Source organism: Eupeodes corollae, chromosome 3, assembly GCF_945859685.1.
Source record: "Eupeodes corollae chromosome 3, idEupCoro1.1, whole genome shotgun sequence".
Classification (NCBI taxonomy): Eukaryota; Metazoa; Arthropoda; class Insecta; order Diptera; family Syrphidae; genus Eupeodes; species Eupeodes corollae.
Genome location: NC_079149.1, coordinates 63,806,173 through 63,831,103, shown reverse-complemented (window position 1 = coordinate 63,831,103; position 24,931 = coordinate 63,806,173). Strand labels below are relative to the sequence as shown.

The 24,931-nt window shown below is 32.1% G+C and overlaps 2 protein-coding genes across 5 annotated transcripts; one reads left to right on the top strand and one right to left on the bottom strand.

Annotated features, from left to right (window-relative positions):
* Nucleotides 1-1,553: 1,553 nt before the first annotated feature.
* LOC129952568 (SET domain-containing protein SmydA-8) lies at nt 1,554-8,106 on the bottom strand. Its single transcript, XM_056065203.1, has 6 exons — nt 7,578-8,106; nt 6,620-6,883; nt 3,175-3,365; nt 2,523-2,951; nt 2,173-2,465; nt 1,554-1,867 (listed from the first exon to the last, which is right to left on the bottom strand). The coding sequence occupies exons 1-6, from the start codon at nt 7,722-7,724 to the stop codon at nt 1,629-1,631; spliced, it is 1,563 nt and encodes a 520-aa protein (XP_055921178.1). The 5' UTR covers nt 7,725-8,106; the 3' UTR covers nt 1,554-1,628.
* A 2,769-nt stretch (nt 8,107-10,875) lies between these two features.
* Nucleotides 10,876-24,405, top strand: LOC129948996 (dynamin-like 120 kDa protein, mitochondrial). Of its 4 annotated transcripts, none has more exons than XM_056060175.1 (16): nt 10,876-11,034; nt 11,156-11,417; nt 11,489-11,624; nt 18,103-18,222; nt 18,414-18,488; nt 18,546-19,135; nt 19,316-19,543; nt 19,597-19,742; nt 19,800-19,964; nt 20,017-20,195; nt 20,426-20,503; nt 21,263-21,657; nt 21,745-21,863; nt 21,931-22,015; nt 23,912-24,116; nt 24,186-24,405. In XM_056060175.1, the coding sequence occupies exons 1-16, from the start codon at nt 11,003-11,005 to the stop codon at nt 24,248-24,250; spliced, it is 2,880 nt and encodes a 959-aa protein (XP_055916150.1). In that variant the 5' UTR covers nt 10,876-11,002; the 3' UTR covers nt 24,251-24,405. The 4 variants fall into 4 exon arrangements, with proteins under 4 accessions (XP_055916150.1, XP_055916149.1, XP_055916152.1 ...); XM_056060174.1 differs by having other exon boundaries at nt 20,017-20,204; XM_056060177.1 differs by lacking the exon at nt 18,103-18,222.
* The last annotated feature ends 526 nt before the right edge of the window (nt 24,406-24,931 follow it).

Sequence of the window (24,931 nt, the reverse complement as noted above, 5' to 3'; positions counted from 1 at the left end):
ATACGTGGCGTCCTGTCGAGTGGACAAACTATCCATTTTGTTAGTATTGAAATCACTAAAAATATTGAACACTCTGCTGCATTAAGGGATTGATATTGTTTTTGTAGTATGGTCATAATTGGTGGTAAATAATTTTAAAGAATTAATTTTCATAAATTAAAACAAATTGTTTGGTAATTTGTTATTTTAATATTTTGTCACCGTTTGCAGTGCTCTATTCCACTTATACACCCCATCCTTACACTCTTAAAATAAATTATTTATTTCTATCAACATATTCTCTAAAAATTATTTGTATGACAGAGCAAAGTTTGTCGGGTCAGCAACAAAAGCGGATCGAGACTTTTTATCAAATGTTCTTTAATGTTTTGTGAAGGAGGCTAACAAAATTGAAATAACGTAATGTGTAATGTAATGTGTAAATATAAGGTTAATAAGGCAACCTTATATTTACACATTTCAATTGCTAAACAACTTTAGTAATCAAATTATTTAAGAACACTGTTGTCCAGCAAGGTATAGTGTAACTATTTAATTTGGATGACTACCTACATATGAAAGCATTCGAAGATTCCAACAGTTTTCTAAATATGAAATTTTTAATGGAATGTAAGAATGTAAGAAATTGTTTTGAAAATGAAAATGAAATATACTTTTCTTGTTTCCATTTCTATTAATGCTAGAAGAATGCTAGAAAAATCCAGAAAATGAAAGAGGATCTGATATGTAGAAATTTCGTTTTTTTTTAAAGTAGTTTTTTCGAACTCAATTTTTGGGTGTCCCTTATTAATATCGTTATCAATCTGCTTATTCGCATTTAAAATCGTCAACAAAACAAAACAAATTAAGTTAGGTAAATAAATAAGTTGGGAAGAATCGTTTGTGTAGCACTCACATATTACGGAATCTCTTTTCACTTCAAATCTCAAGTCATTCAAAGCTTTTATATCAATAGATATGAAACGTTTATTTTTTTCACTTAGCCATTAATTTAACAAAAGTGTCACTTTTGCTTTTTTGGGAAATTTGTATTATTGAAATTCGTGTTTAAATCTATTTAATATTATGGTGAATGTCGTTAAATTACTAACAAATTTTTAGGTGAAATCTGTATTTATACAAATTAACTCTATAAGCTTTATGGTTCATATGGCCCCCATTATCGTCCATTGGTCAAAAGTTGATGAACTTGTGCTATGTTTTTGGAATAGGACTGAATATCCGATATATAATATAATGTTATTGGTTCTGTCTTCCCCTAAAAGTAGTAATTTTAGCAACAAAGTTTAAGAAAGTAAAATACAAATTTCGTTTTCATAAAAAAAAAATAATTCAAAACATAACGGGGGTCACATCCATTAACACAATACGATTAGTTTTGAATTGAACGGAATTCTTACGAAAGAACAAACAACTCATCTCCCGTGGGGTCATGACCCCTACGACCCCCCCTCTGGATCCACCATTGGTCAGCTATTATACATATAAAGATGTAAAGTATTTAAAGTGATACACAAAAATTTTAATAGATTGTTTTATTATTTAAGTCCTAAGAAATTGTTTAAATTTCACACTTTATTAAAGAAAACATAACTTTTATAATAATTACCAAAGTTTAATAAATTTATCTAAAATGACATAACCATTTTGAGTGCATCTCGATTAATTATAGCTTGTTTACAAACTAAACCTTCAGCAAACACATTTGATTCGTGTTTTAAATATTGGATTGATTTCTCGACAAATAAAAGTGATTCCTCCAACAATACAATACAGTTCATATTTGTTTCAAGAGAAATTCTTCGAGTTTTTTCTGCTATGGCTGAGTGTACTTCAAAGCATAGAATTCCCAATATCCTTGTTTCACCTGTGAATACAATAGTGTTTAAATAATTTCCAAAGAATTGTATTTAAAGGAAGACATTTTAAAAATTATTCATTTATTGTAAAACGTTAAAAAGGGTGTTAAGTCGTCCAGAATCGTAACACGTAGTGTTGTTATGGGTCTTAACTAAAACCGTTAAGTATAAGAAAAAAGAACTCGTCCCAGAAGTGAAACTGTTAATCAGTTTAAAAGATATTGACAATCGACACAAAAAAAAGATGTTTTGTTTTTCTCTCGGTATTTATAACCTATTTTTGTAAGCAAACAAAAATATCAAGATTACTTACATGGTGCCAATTGTTCATATAACTCAATCATCTCTTTTGCATATTCCAGTTTTATGTCAAGATCTTTCTCTGGCAATACCATTAAGTCTTTTGGATCGGCACCTAACTTCTGCACCAACTGAATCTTAACTTCACTAATATAATAGTGCTTCCGTGGTAGCCATTTCTGATAATGTTCAATGTATTTTTTGCAATTCGCAACAGTTTTTTCCATTGCAGCCAAATCTGCTCCTGCTTTCTCCAAAATATCTCTTACAAAAAACTTATCTACGTCACTTTGACAGGTGGTGCATCTTTAAAAAACAAGCTAGATTAAAAACAAGATTAGAAACAAAAATTATTATACTTACTTCCAATTCTCATCCCAGTTCTTTAAGTCGATTGGAAGAACGAAACCCGAACAATTTTTGTCCTTGCATTTCATTGCACTATAATATGTTTGGAATTCCGTAACGTCCTGGCATCGATTGCATTCACATTTGAATAATTTTGTGTGCATCAAGTGTTTCTGCCGATCAGCTGTTCCCCAGAGAGCATCTGAATAGCAAATGCTAAGATTTGCATTCTTTGGAATTTCACGTGGAGCCCACAGCATGACGTCTCCGTTCTTGGTGAAACTTTTTGCCAAATTAGGAGTACACGAATGCTCTAGCATAGATGCTACATCAAAAACCGCTACGTGAGGTGGATCAGAAGTTGGAACTTCATGACCATTTATTTGAAGGATTCCTGCTACTTTCATGATTTCATCTTCAGTATATTCTTGAGTTTGGAAAAATCTAAAAACAACAAATGTTTACATCAATTAGCATGTGTTAACATAGTAAATAATATTAAAAACATGAGCAAAATAAAAGCTTGATTTTGCTTTTTTGCAGCTCATCAGAAATATTGATTTTAAGATTCCCGTTTGAGTATAAGCGTAAGTATTGCCGAGTGTTGAAACATTTATTGTCTATATTTTTTTTAAATGTTTAGATTTAAAAAAATAATATAATTCACCTTGGAATAAATTTTCCTATACTCTCCAAATCACTTTTCCATTGAGGTGATCCTCTACGTATGTCATCGTGAGATTCAAGTTTGATGAGTTTTTCAAACTTTTCCTTATCACTTTTCTTAAGCAATAGTGCCCTAAGTGTTGCAATGCATTGGTACATTGGATGTGGCGTAGTAAACTCATGAATAACAGCCTTAAAGGAAAAAAATGAGAAAACAAATTTAAAATTATGCATAATTATCTCAGTAAGTTTTATTGAAACTCCCTAAGTCTATTTTACTGGGTTAAATATTATACCAATTTCGCTAATTCTAAGGAAACACATTTTAAGTACAAACATTTTGGTTTCAAAAACTGATCTTAATATAGATAAGATAAAGAAATGCTACAACTTATTCTTAAAAGAATTGATAAACAGGATTTGAATATCAAACAGCTAAGCGAAAAATTCGCTCTTAAAAAACATGATGGACAGAGCACTTAAAATCGCTACATGGAATGCAAACGGTCTTATACAACATTCATCCGAATTAAAAATCTTTTTGGATCCAGAACATATCGATATTTGCCTGGTGTCCGAAACTCATTTCTCCAATGGGCAAAGTCTAGATAATGTAATAGAAAACTGTTACCACGCTCCTCATCCAGCTGACAAAGCAAGAGGTGGATCGGCGATTCTTATAAAAGAAAGCTTAAAACATTTTAAAGTAACCAAGTTTACTAGTGAAAATATCCAAGTAACAACTATTAGTATTGGTATGAAAAAGAAAGAGTTTAAGATAGCAGCTATGTATGTACTGCCCACCAAGGCGCTCCCCGGCAGAAGATGACTATACAGATCTATTTAATCTTCTTGGGCATAACTTTCATGTTGGTGGAGACTTCAATGCGAAACACACCCATTGGGCTTCAAGACTTATATTAACAAAAGGCAAAAGACTTCTCGAAGCAGGCCGTAAATACAATTGCGAATTCTATTCCTCCAGGTCTCCAACTTACTAGCCTTCCGATACTAACAAAACACCAGACCTTATTGACTTTTTCGTAGCTGAAGGAATCAAACAAAATGACATTAGTGTCGAAGGTAGTTATGACCTGTCATCAGATCATACTCTATTTATTCTATCACTAAGTGAATCGGAAGTACTAGAAAAAAGTAATCCAAAGCTTGTAAATAAGAAAACAAACAGGAGTGATTTTAGAGAAAGGCTTTTATGTTTTATAAATTTAAGATCTCAAATGGATACAATAGAGTAAATTGACCATGAAGTGGAACAATTTATTGCTGATGTGCAACAGGCTGCTGAAAAAACTACTCCAACATTTTCTAATAGAAGACAAAATGAAATAAAATATCTTTTAGAGATAAGAGAGTTGATAATAGAGAAAAAAAGAGCTCGAAGAAAATGGCAAAATACTAGATTTCCAGATGATAAAACAACGTTTAACGTTTAACTGATTTATCGCTATGGAAAGCGATAAATTATAAGACTTAAAGAAATAAAAAGTATGTGTTAACATCAACTATCAAATAAAAAATCACCAGGTTACGATCTAATTACTGCTCCAGGTTATGAAAGAAATGCTATTGAAAGCCTTCATAAAACTCCAATATATAATAAATGCATTCCTTAAGCACCGGTAAGTCCCACACTATTGGAATATAACTGAAGTAATTGTCATACCAAAGCAAGGTACAGAAGTGACGGCTTACAGAACAAAATCGGTTATGCCAATTATGGCAAAAGTTTTTGAAAACTGCTTCCAAAGAGACTTAGCAAAATCATAGAAGAGAGAAGGTCAGTTTCGCTTTAGAAATAAACATTCCACGATAGACTAAGTTCATAGAAAATCGACTGTAATAGAAAAAGCATTAGAAGAAAAACAAGTATGTTCAGCTATTTTCTTAGATGCTGCTCAAGCTTTTGACAAGGTTTGGCATGAGGGAATTGAGTACAAACTGCAAAGGGATCTTCCCAGGCAGTACTTTGAAATATTAAAATCATACATCTCAGACCGATTGTTTAGAGTAAAGTACCATCAAGAATCATCGGAATTAAAGAAAATAGAAGCTGGTGTACCACAAGGGATATTGCAATTAGTAATCAGACCATAATGGCTTCTTTTGCAGATGATATCGCAATTTTGGTACCCGACAAATGTGTTTCTAAAGCAGCAGTAAAACTACAAAATGCCGTCGACACAGTGAGAACTTAAACGGAAAAATGGCGTATCAAACTCAATGAAACAAAATCTTCATATATAAACTTTACAAATAAAAAGATAAACAATATTCCAATATTCATTAATAATTAAGCTGTACCTTACGCCAATACGGCCAAATACCTTGGAATGACTTTGATGCAAAGTTAAAGTGGAAAGAGCACATCAAAAAGAAAAGAGAAGAACTGAACTTGAAATATATAAAAATTTATCAATCCAAAACAAAATAATGCTGTATAATCAAGTACTAAAGCCTGTTTGGACCTATGGAATCCAATTATGGGGCTGTAAAAGAAAACAAATACCAAAATCATTCAAAAATTACAAAACAAATTCCTTCGTGGAATAGTAAATGCACCTTGGTACATAAGAAATACCGATCTACATCGTGACTTACAAATAGAAATGGTTACAGAAGTTGTTCAAAAATACGCTGTATACCACAACCGGAGACTGCAAAGTCATACTAATTCTGAAGTGGAGTCCGTCTTCAATATAAGAAACCATGTTCGGAGACTAAGAAGAACCAAGCTTCATGAGTTATGGTCTAAAATAACATAGGAAAGTATTAAAAGTTTAAACTTCCCCAAAGTGATTGTACAAAGTTAATAAAGAAAAATCTGAAGCCGATCCTTCAAGATTGGTCCTGATAAAGAGGTGTTTTTAGTGATTAAGAGTCACACTACTTGGTGTCGAATACTGCCAAGTGTGATTTGAAAAATTCCTATTGTCAAAAAAAACTGATCTTAGATATCTGCTTTATAATTATTATTTCCAAGATTATATTGTAAAAATCTGTAGTATATCCAATGCCATCTATATTTCATTTATTATGAAACTAACTTGGATTTTTTCATCCGAGCAATAAGTAATATTATTGTTGACACTTATATTTGTAGTAAAACCTGGATAAGTGCCCTTTCTTGATTTAATTTTATTTGTACTCACTCATTAGTTTTACCTGAAAAAAAATCTTCTAAGAACACAATTAAAACGTTTCTTTTTCTTTTGCTCTTCCATGCCTTAGTAGTTATCTTAATTTACTACAATAATGGAGACTATTTTGTACAACAGTAAACCTACATTTGATTTTACTATCCTATTAAAACAGGACATTTAAGGTGAAGCACTTATCGGGGTTTTATTTTATCAAAATAGTGTACTAAAATAATGCATATTCTTGTTATTGGTTTACTCCAACATTTGTTTGTTTTTTAAAGTTACCTTTTTTTGTTGTCTATTTTGAGTAAGTTTACATTCTTCCCTATGCTCAAGGCTTGATTCACATTCCTTTGAACAAAGTGGCCATCCACATTGTTGACAGGTGACATAATCCTGCTCATCAATACCATCCAGGCAGCCTAGACAAACGGGCCCGGTAACTTGCGAAGGACCCCTAGTTATGGGAGACTCTTTTAGAATTATTTCAGATGGTTTGATTTTTCTTGTTGTCACAAGATGTCGTCCCAATTTTTCACTTTGTTCAATCTGAAAAAAAACACATTGGTATATTAACATCAAATCACTTGTTCACTTAAATACATACAAAGGCACTTTATTACGATTTGAGGGTTTTATAAAATTACAAATTTATCATTGTTTCCACTAACGTGTCCCGGACAACAATTACACCATAGGAGATTTATCGAATCACTTTTTTTTAAGCAAACTAGACTCACTTATTGTTCAATCAAAATATGTACTACATAGCTAAAAATGCTTATTATATTTTGTAGGATATAATAATTTGTATAGGTCTAGAGCCCCAAAAGCAGTTAACCTATTCGCTTCTCAAATCAGTGTACGTTTGGCATTCTACACACATTGAAAAAAAAAACACGGTGCATAAATATTCCGGTAGTGAGAATTTTCATAACCTCGATGAAATGAAAACTTTTTTTTTTTAAAAAAAAAGGTTCTTACTTAACAGCGTGGTTTTTGAAGTTGGTCTAAGATCTTTCAAAATCTGTTTAGTGATTTCTAATTTGCTCAGATAAGCCAATAGAAATTATCAAATCCAACATGTGAGCTCTGTTTCAATAGTGTGAACATAATACTGTAGCATAATAATAAATGCTACAGATTCACTTTTTTAAACAATTAATAAAATCTAAAACAAGTATGATCAATTTTACAAGTCTCGAGTTTTTGAATTAAAAAAAAATAGAACGCAAAAACCTACCTTAAATGGATAACACATTCGTTTGTGCACTTTCCAATCACTTTTCTGATGTTCCCCTGAACAATAAAACACTTGGTTACAGTTCGAACATTTTGATTTGGTTTCCTTAGAACAAATTTTACACAATCCGTTTTTTAAATCGCTCATTTTTGATTATTTTATTTTATTATTTTTCTATATTCAAGATTTTCAAAATCAATTGTAATCAAAAGTAAAAATCTATTTATATCTAAAACACCGCTGAAAAATATGTTCCTATTCACTGAAGTTTCTAAAATACTCTATTTTAAATGAACTCTACAAAACCTGAAGATTGTGATGTGCTCATACCTATATGTATGTATCGTATATTCGTTTTAATTTTTTCCAAAACTATTTTAAGACCATGAGAGCCTTTGTGTTTAGAATTGTTTCAGGTTTTTAAAAAAAAGTTTGTATTTATGGACAGTGCTAAATGCAGGTTGTACTGCACTATAATAAAAAAGCGAATTAAAAACATCTATTAAACTTCGAATAGTTTGATGATTTTTTAAATATTCAACTACATAATAACATTAAAAACGAAGATAAAAAGCATAAGCAACTAAATTTATTCTGCTTTTTGTTTTGTAGAACGTTATCCAATCAGTGAAATTTGTAATTGTACTAGATTAAGATTAATTGTATTTTAAAAAATCTACACTTTTGTTCACAGAAAATATTTAACCCAGATCAGTGCCGAAAAATTAATTTTGAATTAAGCTCAAGTTCTCTATTCTCAAGTTTATGACAAGATGGAATATCCGGTGTTTTTAAATTTATTTGACGTTTAACGAACCAAAAAAAATTATAAAAGGTTTATCCATGAAACAACAAATGTAAAAGATTTGTTGGTATGCTCGTATTCTTTAATAAATTCTATATCAGATTTTATAACTAAATTTCCATGCTAAGTAGAAAAATTATAATTCATAAAAGAATTAATGACAGCTCAAATTTTCGTATGGGATTTCATAACAAAATAAAAGATCTCGCCGCACACTAGACTATATGGAAAAGTCTCCAATCCTTTTTAAGGAGATTTAAAAGAAGTTAAATAATGAACGAAGGTGGCGCTATAGTCCTGTGTGAACTAGGGCCTCACCCAACAAACTTCGCAATATAGCTCGGTCTTTTGCTAGATGTCTCCAATTTCGCGCTCCATGTTGGGTGAGGTCACTTTCTACTTGTGCGCGCCACATGATTCGCGGTCTTCCTCTACTGCGCTGTCCTGTGGGTGTGGATTCGAAGACTTTCGGGGCTGGAGAATTGGTTTCGGGACAGTAGATCACACAAAGAACTTTTCTCTGCGTTTACAGCTGAGCCTAGGTAGAAGAAGTCCTTGACTACCTCAAAGTTAATTCTGTCGATGGTGACGTTTTGACCAAGACGTCGGTTGTATGTCCTTTCTTGACGACAGCATGTACTTTGTTTTGCCCTCATTAACCGTTAAAGCCATTTTTGCCACCTCTGCCATACTTACAAAAGCCCCATTGACATCACGCTGAGTTCTTCCGATTATGTCAATTTTTTTAAATCGAAAGGTTTTCTTTTCAAGCAGCAGTTATAAATTTGTATTTGGTTTGTTTTTATTTTTTACAGAAATATATATAGTAGTATTTTGTTGTTGTTCTGGAGACCGTAATTAAAATTCTTTTCGGTTCGAATGCGTACTTGGTATATTAACAAAATACAAATGAAGACTTTTTCAAACAATATGCTATTGTCTAGTTGGCTCATTAACAAATCTATTCATGGCTACACAATTTTTAGATTTTAAAGACCCCAGAAATGATCACACCTTAAGATAAAACAGCTAGTTTCTTAAAATTTTACAAAATGTTTCCAACTGCTTATCTTTTTTTAAAATTTCAAAACAAATGTCAAATAATTCCTTTCACAATTCAATTAAGTCAATTTTTTGGGATATTACTAATATAAAATCTTCGGGTTAGATTTTAACAGCAATTAAATTTGCGTATATATTAATAACCAGAATAAACACGTTTTAACAATGTAGCATTCTATTACATTATCTGTTAATAAGACATTTCTAAGAATTAAAAGCAAAATATTAAAAGAAATATTTGCCTACTTAATTTTTTTATAAAATATCGCCACCAATCACAATAAATCTTAACTCTTTTGACAGATTAATATGTTTTTTTGTGTGTACTGTCAAAATGACAGTACAAACCGTGGAGTTATATACCATGTGTTCATATGTAGTTGAATTGTCCAACGATAAAATTTAAACGGGAGTTAGCCCTTTACCTGATTATTAAAATGGTTATTGGGGTTAAAGCCGTTTTCAGCAATTTACTAAGCTTAAAAGATTTAAACGATTTTTACATCTCACTATCTCTAAAAAAATTTTCAAAGTTAAAATCTCAGAACTACTAATTTAACTTTAGAAATTTGCTAAATTTATATGGAATCTATAGAATTATTCTTTTAAGAACAGTGTATGGAATGGGCCAGTCAACAGTTTGGAATTCCAATTAATAGGTCCTTTTAAGCGTATTTGCCTTGTTTATTTTTACGAACTGTCATTTTTTAGACATGTTTGGATACTCGTTTTTCAATAAAAGGCAATTAGCAATTTATTAGTTAAGAAAGGTTTAAAATGTTGGACTCTATTAGAAAATTGCTAAATATTTAGCAAATTGCTACCTAGTTAAACTCTTAACAATAGGCTCTTTAAAATTTTGCGCCAATATGTATGATGTAGAATATATAACAAACAAAAAAACAAACATTTTGTAGATAAATATATAACGTCTTATTTCAAATTTTGCAATCTTATGTTAAGGTTCAAGAACATTTCAAAAAGTTTTGCAAAAATTATAAAGGTGAGGGATAAAAACAGTCAAAAGATAAATGCTTGTTTAAAACTCTTAAAACTTAGCAAATCGCTTCGATTTATCTGAGACCGTAAGGCCCACAAAATGTTTGTTACATTTATCTAAAAGCTAGCACCTTTTTCGTTTTCGAATGTATCACTTTTTAAAATAGAAGTGTCTTATTTAATTGAGCCTTTATTCACAAAAGTAACGTTTGTTAATTTTAATCTTGTCAACCATATGCGAGTTTCAACTATACTTTAACTCAGCTTTCGACTCTGGTTTCTCGAAATAACTTGTTGAGTTGAACTAAGCTCCAGTCAACTACTCATCACCTAGTTGGTTCACTTTTCTAGAGTCTTCAAATGTCACATTCACATTGCCTCATTGAACAACACTAAACTGTCATTTAAACTGTCAAACAAACGAAAACTGAAATGCAAAAATCTACTTTTTTCTGTGTTGCATGATGTCAGTCCGATTTGCTTCCAAAATTTTTGCAAAAATTTACTATTGTTAATAAGAAAGTAATTCTAATATAAAAGAAACCCATAAATATTAAAAATGTTACGTTTAACTTATGGAAATGCAAATAGGTAAATAAAGTCTTGTTATCAACCAAACACTTTACCGGTGCAATTAATTTCAAATTTCACTTTTATTTCTTCATCGATATACACAATTTTCTCATTTTTAATTTAAAAAAAAATTCTTTAGGGAAACTAGAAAACGTGTTGTGGCTATGTCCGCTAAAGTTATTTCCCTAAACTATTCAACTATCGGGAACACTCATGGAGGACAAAAGAGGAGGCCATTACTCAATGTTTATGGCCACCGTTTCGGGCCGACACATTCGCCACCCCGGCTGACAAATTCCAGAGGATACGGAATGTTGGTCGTGAGAATCCTACGAGGTGCATTAAAACTCCGCTACATCGTTCTGGGTGGTGCCATCAGTGGAGGAGTCACACTTAGTAAGGTATGTTAAAAACTTTAAATTTCTTATATAACTCATCCACTGAGAACAAAACATAATCGATTTATCTTCAGAAATACGATGAGTGGAAGGATGGTTTGCCTGATTTTAAGTGGCTACAAGATGCCTTGCCACAGGGAGAAAAATGGAATGGTTTCAATAGAAAACTTATTGAAATGGGAGAACTGATGAAAAACACAATAGAAATAGGTGAATAGATTTATTTCCACAGTTGTATTACAATTAAGTTTTTAAAATTTTAGTGTATTTATTTTGCGTGAATTCAATTATATTTTATTCTCAGAGTTTAGATCATAGATATTTTAGCTATATAAATCAAATACAGATGGTGGCGATGCCTTGAAAAAAGGTGTGTCACTCATATTCAACATCTGATCTGATAGTCGAGGGGCGCAAACTGTAATACTTTAACCATATTGCTTCTAAAAATGAACAATGGTCACTGCCTGAAATTTATACGAAATGAAAATCTGATCTGTTTAAATACCAAACAGAACATACATTATATTTTGCAACAAATATTTTTGTAAACCAAGAAGTAAGATTTCAATACTCCAGATGAATTGTGATCATTTTCTTAATTGAATAGTTTCACAAAAGTATGTACTTGTATGAAAATCCTTTTTCTAGAAAATTTTAAGAGGTTGTAAATATCCTAAACCCAACTTTAGAAAATAGTAAGATACAATTACACAACTATAGAAGAAGTAATCTCTGATTGGTTCTGAGAAATGTTTGCACTCTTTAAAACAATTTTTTTTTTAATTTAATCGAGTTTTTTGAATGATAATACTTTTATTGCACAGACAATTACTTTAAAATATATTACTTCGTTTTCTGACTGACGATATAAGATCCATATAAAAGTATGGTCTTACTGATTGGTATAGATAAGAATAGGCGGAGATAGACAGAGAGTGTGAACGAATAACTCCCTCGCGAAGTTGTATGATTGGAATCGACAGATTGTTTAACCCACAATAACGTGTATATATAAATGCCAGAGGTCTTTTAACCAATCTAAAGTTTTATGAAGAGTACTGTTTCTTGCGAGGAAATGCTTTCTCAAACTAACTAGTCAGATTCTGCATAAAAATTGTAGGCCCCAGCAGAGCCTCAAATTACTCGCACACAGGAATGGTTCAAAGTTGAAAGTCACTATGCTTTAGTTCGTTTAGCTTATGTACCACCTAATTTATTTATATTCAACGTTTCCAAAGTAAATCAGAATCACCTATTTGCCCAAGGCGCATTTGAGCTTTTAGAAAACCTGTAAAACTTCTACCACAAACCAGTTTTTTTTTTTTAAAAAATCCTCACAGATATCGACGTGTGTTTGTTTTAAAAAGACGTTAAATGTGTTTATTTGTAAGCTTTTTGTTATTTTTTAGCTATAATGATTGCATAAATATAAACAGAAGTGGCTCCGAGTTCGCATGGCTCCATTACGGTCAATAGAAAAACTACAAATAAAATAAACATAAATAAATCCTACATGGATTTAAAGTGAAGTTCCCACGAAACTCTTATAATAATACAAATAATTTTTGTTTTCTATTGCCCAATAAAGAAACAAATAAATTCATTCCATTCATATATAGTGTTTGACAGAGAATAAAACTGTGCATTAACTCAATATAAAAGATCGTTATTCTAAGGATGGGTAAAGGGTAATCTGCAAACTTGACAAGTACACATGTGCGAGATTTACTTTACAAGTCTACAGGTTACATGAAAACATGAAAATCATGTCATTAAAAATGTAATTCATCTTGTGATGGTATAGTGATACGTAAATAGACAAGACTCTTAATTTTTGTTTAACTATACATACCTACTTTGTTGGGAATCCATTTAGTCAAAATATTCCATTCAGTTCTTTGTCTCTGATGTGTTTATTTTTAAATCCTATAATTTGCTTCCACTTCATTGCCCTGGAAAAATGTCTGCTGTCAACTCTGATTTTAATATAAACCACGATCTTTAAATCGTGTGTTCTTAGCTTTAGACCAAAGAAAACCAGATACGCAGTCATGTAAGCTCTAGACCTCTTCACTTACAAATATAGAATATTTTTATGAGTACTATTTTAGAGTTGAACGTTGTCTCTTCGAAGAAAAGTTTTAAATTAATTTGTAACCATCAAAAATGTTTATCAATGCAATCGGTATAAAGTTTAAATATTACTTTTATTACTTCTGTTCATAATTGTGCAGGCAAATTTGATTTATGAATATTATCAACAAAGAAATCAAAAAATCAAATGGGGTGGCGCAACAGTCCGTTGTGAACCAGGGCCTAGTGACTTACACTCTCAACCATTCCTGTGTGCGAGTACTGTTGTCAGGAATGGAGGGGACCTACAATTTTAGGCCGAATCCGAACGGCTAGTTTGAGAAAGCACTTTTTCATGACAAGAATTACTCTTGAAGGATTTGTCAATTCCTCGCAAGAGGTAGTACCCACGAAAATTATTTTTTTTTAAAAATTAAGATGGCACAGGCAGGGATTGAACCCAAGACCCCTTGCATGACAGTCCAACGCACTAACCATCATGCCACGGGTACTACTTATGAATATTATACCATTTATATTATTATTATTCTTTTTATTCGGAGATGATGTTATGCAGGCTATATCTTTCGATTGTGGCACCAAAAATGTCTTTTCTTCCTAGCTTAGCGTTAAAATCTCCTCAGAAAATTTCAATGTCATAGCCAGGGCACTGATCATATGTCTTGTTCAAGAGCTCGAAGAATATGTGTTTGGTGTGTTCATATTTCTTTTGGGCAAAAGCATATGATGCCTATATGGACAATTTAGCTTTAATGCGTATTTTCGTTATGAGCTCGCTCACACTGATGAAACTCAAGAATTTTTGTCTGTGCTACTTCCAATAACAAAACCACACCCAAATAGTCGATACATTTGTTCTCGGTAGCATTCGCCGTAATATACATGTCAGTCTTTTAATTTGCGTCTTGGATGGCGGTAATATCTGCCTTGCCATTCCACGTACAGATCCAAATTCATTTTCCTTACTTCGTTTGCTTGGTTCGTCCTCAGCAAAAGACCTGGGCTTCGAATATGTCGTAGAAGCCATGTTTTATTTTATATTATATTATTATTATTATCGAGTTTATAAATTTCTCAACCTCTATGAGGTTGGAAAATACCTATCCCGGGATATGCCAAGGGATTAGGCTCTAATGATTTTTTCGTTTTATTGCAGTTTTTGTTCGGTAATTATGTTATTGTAAAAATCTTCTTACTTATTACATGTTGCAGGTAAAACAGCCTTTTGCATTGGTTCCAAGTTGTGCTCCATATTCATTTTAGTGTTTGCGTGAGAGTTTTTGGAACCAATCCTGTGGCAGAGATGACGATTGGATTTATTTGTACACTTTTGGCTGTATATGGTTTTTGATGCTAACTCCGTGTACTTGTTTATTTTTTGACTGATAGTTGTTTGGATGTTATATTTCAATGGGATGGCGACGTCATATATTTCGATGGATTTTTTAATTTTGTCAAATAAGACTATATCAGGCCTATTTGCTAGAATAGTCCTATCTGCTATGATAGTTTGATCCCAGTACAGCACAGAAGTTGAGTTTTCCAAAACGTGTGATGATTTATATTTGTATACATAGATATTAATTTAATTTAATTTTTCTGTTGGTATTGTCATGGCTAGAAAGGGTGGTACAGCCAGCTATGACGTGGTCAATAGTTTCGGTCACCAAGCCGCATTTCCTACAACTATCGCTAGACATTTATCTCCTATAATAAATTTCCTGTAGTTTCGTGTTGGTATAACTTTATCCTGGATTGCAATAACAAATCCCTCCGTTTCTGCATAAAGCGTACCTGTTTTAAGCCACCTCTTTGAGCTTACGGCATCGATATGGTTATCAGCTAAGTCTTTCGGGTGGATCCCATGTAAGGTTTTTGATTTCCACTCTTCGATTAGTTCCGTAGTTGTTTTTACATTATCTGGCGTTGGAAGGTTGTTTGCGCTTAGGTTCAGCGGGGTAAAGCTATTGTCTACTTCGATGACTACTTTTGTTAGCTCCTCTGGAGACATTGGCAAAAAATAATTCCTTAAGTTTGTCTTTTGCTGGTGATGTAGTGCAATAATATCAACTATACCTCTACTTCCTTGGGTTCAAGTCATTCGTTCTATAGCACTTTTTGGGTGGTGTGACTGCTGTGTTCTGACCAACATGGAAATCTGATTGAGATCAGAATCAGACCATTTAAGCCCTGCAAAAGAGTACGTTAGAACAGGTACCACAAACATGTTTATCGCTGTAATTTTGTTCCCAGCATTCAGATCCGTCCTCAAAACTAATCTTAGTCTGTTGCTGAACTTGTGTTTGCGGTGTTCTTTTATTTTTGTTAAGCACAACCCTTTCAGCTGTAGCATGCCTAGTTTTCTCCATCAGCCAGTTCACTAATAATTTCATTTTCTTTTAATGGGTAACCATCCGCTGTGGCCTGGACTTTTCCTCGATAAAGGTTTACAATTTTGTATTTTTCTAAACCAAACTCCGTACTGATGTCATCGCTGAATGCTTTCACTATGTCGATTAATCGATGCATTTTTTTCTTTGTTTGACTCGTAGAGTTTAAGATCATCAATAAAAAAAAGATGGTTAACACTTGAGTTTTGGCTAGTTCCTATTAGTTCATATCCGATTTTAGATCTTTTTATTAGTTTGCTTGTAGTTTAACATTCCAAAACAACATAAGATGTTTAAAGTTGTAAAATTTTTAACAGGTACGAATGGGGCAATCAAATACTTTTTTGTAGTCTATAAAACACATGCTCAAGTTTTTCTTCTTTTTAACAGCTTCTTGTACTATGGTCTATGACCGAGTCAATTATTAGCTGTTCCTTGCATCCCTTTGAATTAAGTCTGCAGCCCTTCTGGTCTTTAGTAATAATGTTGTTGTTGTCGCAGTGGTTATACACCCTATTTGCGATAACTTTTATTAACAGCTTGTATATTGTATTCAAGCAAGTTATTGGGCGATACTGGGCAGGGTCACTTCCATCTCCATCTTTAGACAGAAGATATGTATTACCTGACCAATAAGTTGAAGCCAATTCAATTGGTATGGTTTTAGTTTGTTGTATCGGGCTCTTTTTTAATTTTCTATAGAACTTTCTTTGGTCGGTTGAGGATGAGCAATTGTGTTGTTTCCTAGTTCGGCTTTTCTTGTACCTGGCCAATCTCTTACTAAACGCTGCCAGTTGTTGTCTTTTCTTATTCCTTATATCGGTTAACTGACTTCCAGTAAGTTCCCTATGTGAGAGGGGCTTTATAATATTGTTGACAATGTATTTAACCCTATTTGAAGGTGCTCATTTGACGTACTCTGTGAGCTGGTAGAGTCTGCGGGTTGGTTGCTGCTCTTCTTAGGTTTACTTGACGCGCTGATGTTTTAAACCCAAGAGTCCTTACTATCGCAATAGCGGATACATAGATAAGATTGTTGATTTGGTTTAAATCTGTAATTATTATTATTATTATTATTATTATTATTATTATTATTATTATTATTATTATTATTATTATTAATTATTTATTATACTTTATTAAACAATAATATAATTACAAAATTCAATAAATATTTATGAGAGCACTTAAGTAAAATATGTATATAAAGTCTTCTAATAATTTTGCTCACAAATTTTATGTTACTTGGTAATATTTCGGTTAAGAGTTCTTTGAGAGGTTCTTTTGCTTTGGATAAGGATGTTGAGTTGATATGCGGACATTGGAGGGTATGGGAAATGTTCTAAGTTGGGCACTGGTCCCAGAAGTTACAAAGGTGTGCTGGTTCTTTAGTGATCAGGCGTTTGTGCGTGCCATTTGTATGACCCATTCGAAATCGTATGTATTTTATTACCATACTTTTGGGAAGTTCGACAGGGAAAGTCGCCCTCGCAGCATCGGCATTCATTGTTGAATAGTGGTGAGAGTATTCCAGCCAGTTATTCCGATTGTTTTTGTTTGTTTTTTTTTTATGTTTTTCACTGTCCTTTACTGATGACACAGCCGTCTCACGTTACTACAGCATATGAGGTATCGTCAATTGATTTTGAAGCATCTATAAACAAAGAATTCCATCCGAGTCTCTTATAATTGTCCTCGATTTCATTAAACAACGTTTTGTATATATTATTGTTTGTGCTTGATTTATTATAATTCGACAGATTTGCCAAAACAGTTTGTCTTGGGAGATACCACGAAGGAAAGTCAAAGTTGTTTTTGTTCTTTACTTCAATTGGAATTTTCAGCTCTTTCGCCGATTCCAAAGTATTTCGGTTTTTTCTTTCTCCTCAATAGCTTTTTTATATCCTCATCTATGGGTGAGTGTTATTTCACAAGTTTGGAAATCAATTTGGTCATTTAGGTTAGGGAGTCCTGATTCAGTAAGATATATTATATTATATTATATTTTATGATATTATTATTTATATTGTATTAAATTATGTAGTATTTTATTAAAATATATTATAACAAAATTATATAAACTTTTGAATTACTAGCTCTGGTTGTATTCAGACAATTATATTTGTGTTAAAATAACATTTTTTTAAATAGTAGTCATATACTAAACAAAATCCCTGTCGTTGTCTGTTTTGCATATCTAGATCCAAAACTTAAACAACTCGGGGAAGAAAAATTAGCGGAGTGGAGAATGTGGTTCGATAACCGCTTAGAAGACGCTATTGAAGCAGCCGATTTGCAAGGAACCAATATCATTGAAGAATGTATGTTGTAAAACTATCTAAATTCATTCCTATGTACACACAAAAAATTAGCCTTTTTGAATGGCAAATATAATTTTCTGAATACATTCATAGCTTTTCGAAATTTGTTAATTCTATCTGTACATAAATTCTCATAATTTTTTTCTTACATTTCATATCATTTTTAACTAAGATTTTCTTAATTCTTGTAGCATCGGACGAATTAAAAGCAAAAACCACCGTTAATGCAATAAGCTTATCGAAAGATGACAGTCGTAAAAAGTATGGTATGTATTTTTGCTCGACATTGTTGAAAGTTTATATTAATTAATGATTAAAAATAGAAACTCTTCAAACACAAGTGGAATCATTACAAACTGAAATAATGAATGTTCAGATTAAATACCAAAAGGAATTAGAAAAGATGGAGAAAGAAAACCGAGAGTTACGTCAGCAGTATTTGATATTGAAGACTAACAGAAAAACGTCGATTAAAAAGATCAAGAAGTCTCTAATAGACATGTATTCGGAAGTGCTTGATGAGCTTTCAGGTTACGATACTAGTTATTCAACGGCGGATCACTTACCGCGAGTGGTTGTGGTTGGAGATCAAAGCAGCGGGAAAACATCCGTTCTTGAGTCAATTGCCAAAGCAAGAATTTTCCCTCGTGGCAGTGGTGAAATGATGACTCGCGCTCCAGTGAAAGTAACGCTTTCAGAAGGACCCTACCATATAGCACAATTTCGTGACTCCGATAGAGAATACGATTTAACTAAGGAATCTGATCTGTCTGAACTTCGCAGAGAAATAGAGCTCCGAATGCGCGCCTCAGTACGTGGAGGCAAGACTGTAAGCAACGAGGTGATTTCGATGACAGTAAAAGGCCCTGGCCTGCAAAGGATGGTTCTGGTAGATTTACCCGGTATAATTGCAGTAAGTGTTAGAAAAAAACCTTATTTAAAACCCAATGTTGATACTTTTTGTATTTACAATTGACAAATTAATTAAAAGAAGTCCTTTTATACATCTACAAGCATGTCATATCGACGCCTTAGTTTTATATTTATATTAATTTATGTCTAGTTTTTATTTATGTAAATATTTGCATTTTAGACGATGACAGTTGACATGGCTATTGATACAAAAGATTCTATCCAACATATGACAAGGCATTATATGAGCAACCCGAATGCTATTATTTTGTGCATCCAAGATGGTTCTGTTGATGCTGAGCGAAGCAATGTGACTGAAATGGTTACACAGTGTGATCCGTTGGGAAAACGAACTATATTTGTACTCACCAAAGTAGATTTAGCTGAAGAACTAGCTGATCCCGATAGGGTAATAAATTTAATACTAGGGTTTACAATTTTTTCATACTAAACTCCCGACAGATCAGGAAAATTCTGTCAGGAAAACTGTTTCCCATGAAAGCTTTGGGTTATTATGCAGTTGTTACAGGTAGAGGGAGAAAAGATGACAGTATTGAAGCAATTCGTCAGTACGAAGAAGACTTCTTTAAAAACTCCAAGCTTTTCCAGTAATTAAATAAACAATACAAAATAAATACAATTTGTAAACTAAATTAAATTTGCAGTCGCAGAGGAGTTATAATGCCGCATCAAGTAACGAGCCGAAACTTGAGTTTAGCTATATCAGATCGCTTTTGGAAAATGGTTCGTGAAACTATTGAACAGCAGGCTGATGCGTTTAAAGCAACAAGATTTAATCTTGAAACCGAATGGAAAAACAATTTTCCAAGGTTAAAAAATAAATACAAAGTTAACATGCATTTAAATAATATTTTTTTTCAGACTAAGAGAATCAGGAAGGGATGAATTATTTGACAAAGCCAAAGGAGAAATTCTCGATGAAGTTATAAGCCTTTCACAAGTATCTGCCAAGAAATGGGAGGAGGCACTTACAAACAAATTGTGGGATAAACTATCAAATTATGTATTTGAAAACATATATCTTCCGGCGGCTCAGTCAGGTTCTCAAAGTAATATTTAGTATAAGAAAGTTTCATTTATGTAGTCCTCGTGGATCATCAGCCACTTTCACTTAATTGTTGTTAAATCAATTAATTTATGTTAATTAAATTCATAAAGTAATACCTGACACTTTATCATAATAATCACGTGAAATTTTCTTAAAAATTCATTATAAAAAGGGTTTTAACAATTTGTTTTCATTAACTTTCATTTTATATTTAATCTGTAGATTCTTTTAATACAATGGTGGATATCAAATTGCGACAGTGGGCGGAACAAGCACTCCCTGCTAAATCAGTAGAAGCAGGTATGTGTATAATAATTAATATTTTTGGATACTCGCATTTCCTTTCAAATTACATAAATTAAGACAGAAGCATTTTCAGTTAAGAATTTTCTTCATATTCTTACTTCAGATTATTATAACTTGAATATGCAAAGCATGACTACGCCTGAGTTTACTGAAAAAACCTTAATTATTTTAACGAAGTTACTTTTTAATGAAACTAAACGAATGCTTTACCTAATAATCAACTTCTTAAACCAAGAAAACAGCTTTTGGTATGAGTTCTTCATTTGAACTCAATTTCTTTAAAAGTACAATTTGATTCGCTCAAATTTCATACATTACGAATATTTGTTATTCCAGAGCGCTCTTAATATAGCAGAGCCTTGAATCACCCAAAAATGTTTTTAAGCGTATACTTGTTTCACTGGAAATTTGCATATTTTAATCAATTTGTGATTTTATATGTAGAAGTTAAATAAGGCCAAATAAAACCTGAAAACTTCTTGTTTCCTGATTTAGATATCAACAATGCTGAACCTGTTTTTTGCGAATCTTAAACTTAATTTTTAGACATTTCTAACAGTTATCACAATAATCAGGGTAAATGTAAGAAAACGACGTCTCTATTATTCAGTGTCTCTTTCAGATTTACTTTTTTTTGACTGAAAAGTACAATTTACGTATTTGGAAACTCATTTTCTTTTTCTTAGATATTATAATATTTAATTCAGTACTTTTTGTTTTGTTTTTTTTTTTTTTTATTTTGTATTGTAATAGGTTGGGAAACTCTTCAAAAAGAATTCACAGATCTCATTGAAAAGGCTAAGAAATCACCAGATCACGATGACATATTTGACAATCTTAAAACAGCAGTTGTAGATGAATCAATTCGACGTCATTCATGGGAAGACAAAGCAATAGATATGCTCCGTGTAATACAACTCAATACACTCGAAGATCGTTTCGTACATGATAAAAGCGAATGGGATCAAGCAGTGAAGTTTCTCGAAAATTCCGTTAAAAATAAATTGCAATACACAGAGGAGACTCTAAATGAAATGCTTGGCCCTTCTCAATTTACTCGTATAACTCGGTGGAAATATCTAACAGAAGATCAAAGTCGTAGACGTAATGTTAAGAGCGAATTGGACAAAATATTGCACAGCGATGAGGTTTATTTTATTTTTTAAATTTATTTATCTTTTTTTTTAACAGTTTTATTTTTTTCTAAATCTAACGAAAAATATGTTTTGTTTTAGAAACATCTTCCAACACTATCTTATGACGAACTAACAACTATTCGTAAGAACCTCCAAAGATCTGGCGTAGAAGTCGATACTGATTATATAAGACAAACTTGGTTCCCAGTTTATAGAAAGTAAGTTTGAAAATTTAAATACAATCATGAGGTTGTACTTATTAAAGTTTATTTTTTTACAATGCAGACATTTCTTAAAACAGGCCTTACATAGGGCAAGTGACTGCCGGAAAGCGTTTTACTTGTATAGTCAACAAGGAACTGATTGCGAGGTATTTATTACACATATTTTTTAAGATGATTCGACTGTGCTTTAGTATGATATCAGTAAAACATAGTTGACTAACTGTTTTTATCCCACTAGTTAGTTAAGTATTAAATTAAAATTAACATAGTAATCATTGAAAAAATAAGCTTTAACTAAAGACCTAGAGCCAGCATCAAATTTTGGGAGTGAAGTGATAACCAAAATTTCTTTATTTGAATGTGTAAATATACGCACTATCGCCCACTCGAATATCGGAGCAGAAAACACTCTTGACTTGTTTCTTAATTCTGACCCTGGTAAGTACACTATTAGTGTTCTATTTCCTCAAGCACATCTGACCATTGTATCATATCAGCAAATTTCTCGTGTAAAATCTCTCCAGTTAAAGAAAGAGCTCCTACGCAAACCGTTTGGCAATACGCATGGTGCGAGCTGTAAAGAAGGGTCAAGAAGGTAAGCTTCCGTTGTTTTAAAGCCAATCCAACGCTGATTAATTATCAGCTCAAGAAATATCTCGAAGAACGAAATCTTCTTAATGACCTAAAATACGGCTTTCGTTGCAGTAGGTCCACTGGTGATCTCATGGTTCATCTCACCGAACAGTGGAACAAATCTTTTTATCGTTTTGGAGAAAGTAAGATTATTGCGCTGGATATTTCAAAGGTTAGGTTATGTAATAGGGTTTTACATCAGGCTCTCTTATCGAAAATGCGTGCTTTCAATTTTCATGAATCCCTCCTTCTTTGGATTAGTAATTACCTTTCGAATTGTTCAATACAAGTTTTATTGGATGGATTCAAGTCTGAAAACCACAAAATAAATGCTGGTGTGCCCCAGGGCTCTGTTCTATCTCCAGCACTTTTTCTCATTTTTATTAACGATCTTCTGTCTAAAACTTCTAATCCAATACATTGTTTCGCTCACGATAGCACTCTTAGCTTTTCATATTCGTTTTCAGATTCACATCCCTCTTCTTCGGATGTGGAACTGCAACGACAAAATATGATAAGCTCATTTAATTCCGACCTAAACAGCACTGTACAATGGAGAACAAGAAAACGCGTGGAATTTAATGCTTCGAGAACCCAATGCTGTTTTGTATCGTTAAAGCGAGATATACCCCCCTTGCCATAAGCCATAAATGGCACTTGCATCGAGGAGACTGAACATCTCGATATTCTCGGTATGTGTATCACCAACCACCTTTTGTGGAAAGTGGAACAAACGCGATGTCGCCAAAAATGCCGCAAGATGTTTGGGTTTTCTAAGGCGATGCAAGGAGTTTTTCTCGTTTGCACCAAAACTTATTCCACTCCAAAAATTTGCTGCCGGCTCTTAGACTACTAATTTAGCTTTAGCTTCATACCTCAAAGAACTTATTTTTTCAATAGATTACTGTAAGCAGTAGGTTATACAATTTTAAAATCTTTTCTTATTCAATATATAGTTTAGAGTGATTAGTGGAAATATATGTGCGATACAAATTGAATGCAAAACTTGTTGCTTGTCAAACTATTTATAGCAAAAAGGTAATGGTAATTTTAATAACGATCGAAAAGGTTGTTTAAACATATTATTTTTCTTCAACTTAATATTTTGGTTTAATTATAAGTTTGAAATATTATACATGTTTTAAATACCATGGATCCGGGCCAAGCTTAATTTCTTAATTTCTTTGATTCAATTAACAACCAAAAACAACAAGTAAATTATTGAAGTACGTCCAAAAAATGTCTTTTTTTAGTAGGTATCTTAAAATTGTTTTAATAAAAATAAAATTGATTTAACTGCCCCAAACAGCAACAATCAACAACATTGTAATTTTGTTTCGCACAACAATTCTATAGATTTCCAAAAAAGATCAAAACAAAATAAAATGGTATTTTTTTTAATCATGTAGATAAGCTGTAATGATGTTGTTCTATTTTGGCGAATACAACAAGTGATCAAAGTTACTGCCAATGCATTGAGACAACAAGTGATTAACAGAGAAGCGCGGCGTTTAGACAAAGAAATCAAAGAAGTTCTAGACGAATTTAGCGAAGACAATGAAAAGAAATCACAACTGTTAACAGGAAAAAGAGTAACCTTAGCAGAAGAACTGAGTATGTATTTATTTCATATGCCACATACTAAAAAATACTAAAAAAACACTTTTGTTTATTTACTTTCAGTTAAAGTGCGTCACATTCAAGAGAAATTAGAAGAATTCATAAATTCATTAAATCAAGAAAAGTAATTTATTTTTTAACTAAAGTTCTCAATTCTTCTAGTCGTAGTTTTTTCAGTTCGCTTTAAAAATTGTTATTTTTTTAATTGGATTATAAAAAAGAATAAGTTGTATTTATTTCCGTCAAATTTTGAAAATAATAAAGAAAAAATGTTTTCAAATAATTGTTTCGTTTTTACTTTCCATGTTTTTTTTAACTTTTTTAATTTATTTTATTAGTCACTTCTCAGTTGTTATAAGATATCAATACATTAATACAAATAATTAATGTTTAAAAATCAATACATGTCTACAATAATTCATGATTTTATAATAATAGAAATCTAATTAGCATATTTCGTCCTTACTCCCTGAGTACATTTTTAATTCTTGAGATATTTGGCTTTGAAGCCGAAATAAACTTAATGAATCTGTGTTTTTCTTTGTATATTTTGTGCTAATGTCTTTGTCTCTTCAAGACCCATTATTAAACGTTAAACAAGTCACTTTCTTACGTCTGAAGTATGAATGTAAAGATTGTACAAAATCCATAAACCACGTTAGAGATAAAAGAATAACAATGTATAGAAAATTCATACCCTTTTAAATGTGTGGTTATATTTTCATTCATTAATTTAAAAGCAGTTCATTAAAACATATGCACACAGTTTCATCTGTACGCACGTTTTAATATCGATTTATATTGCACCC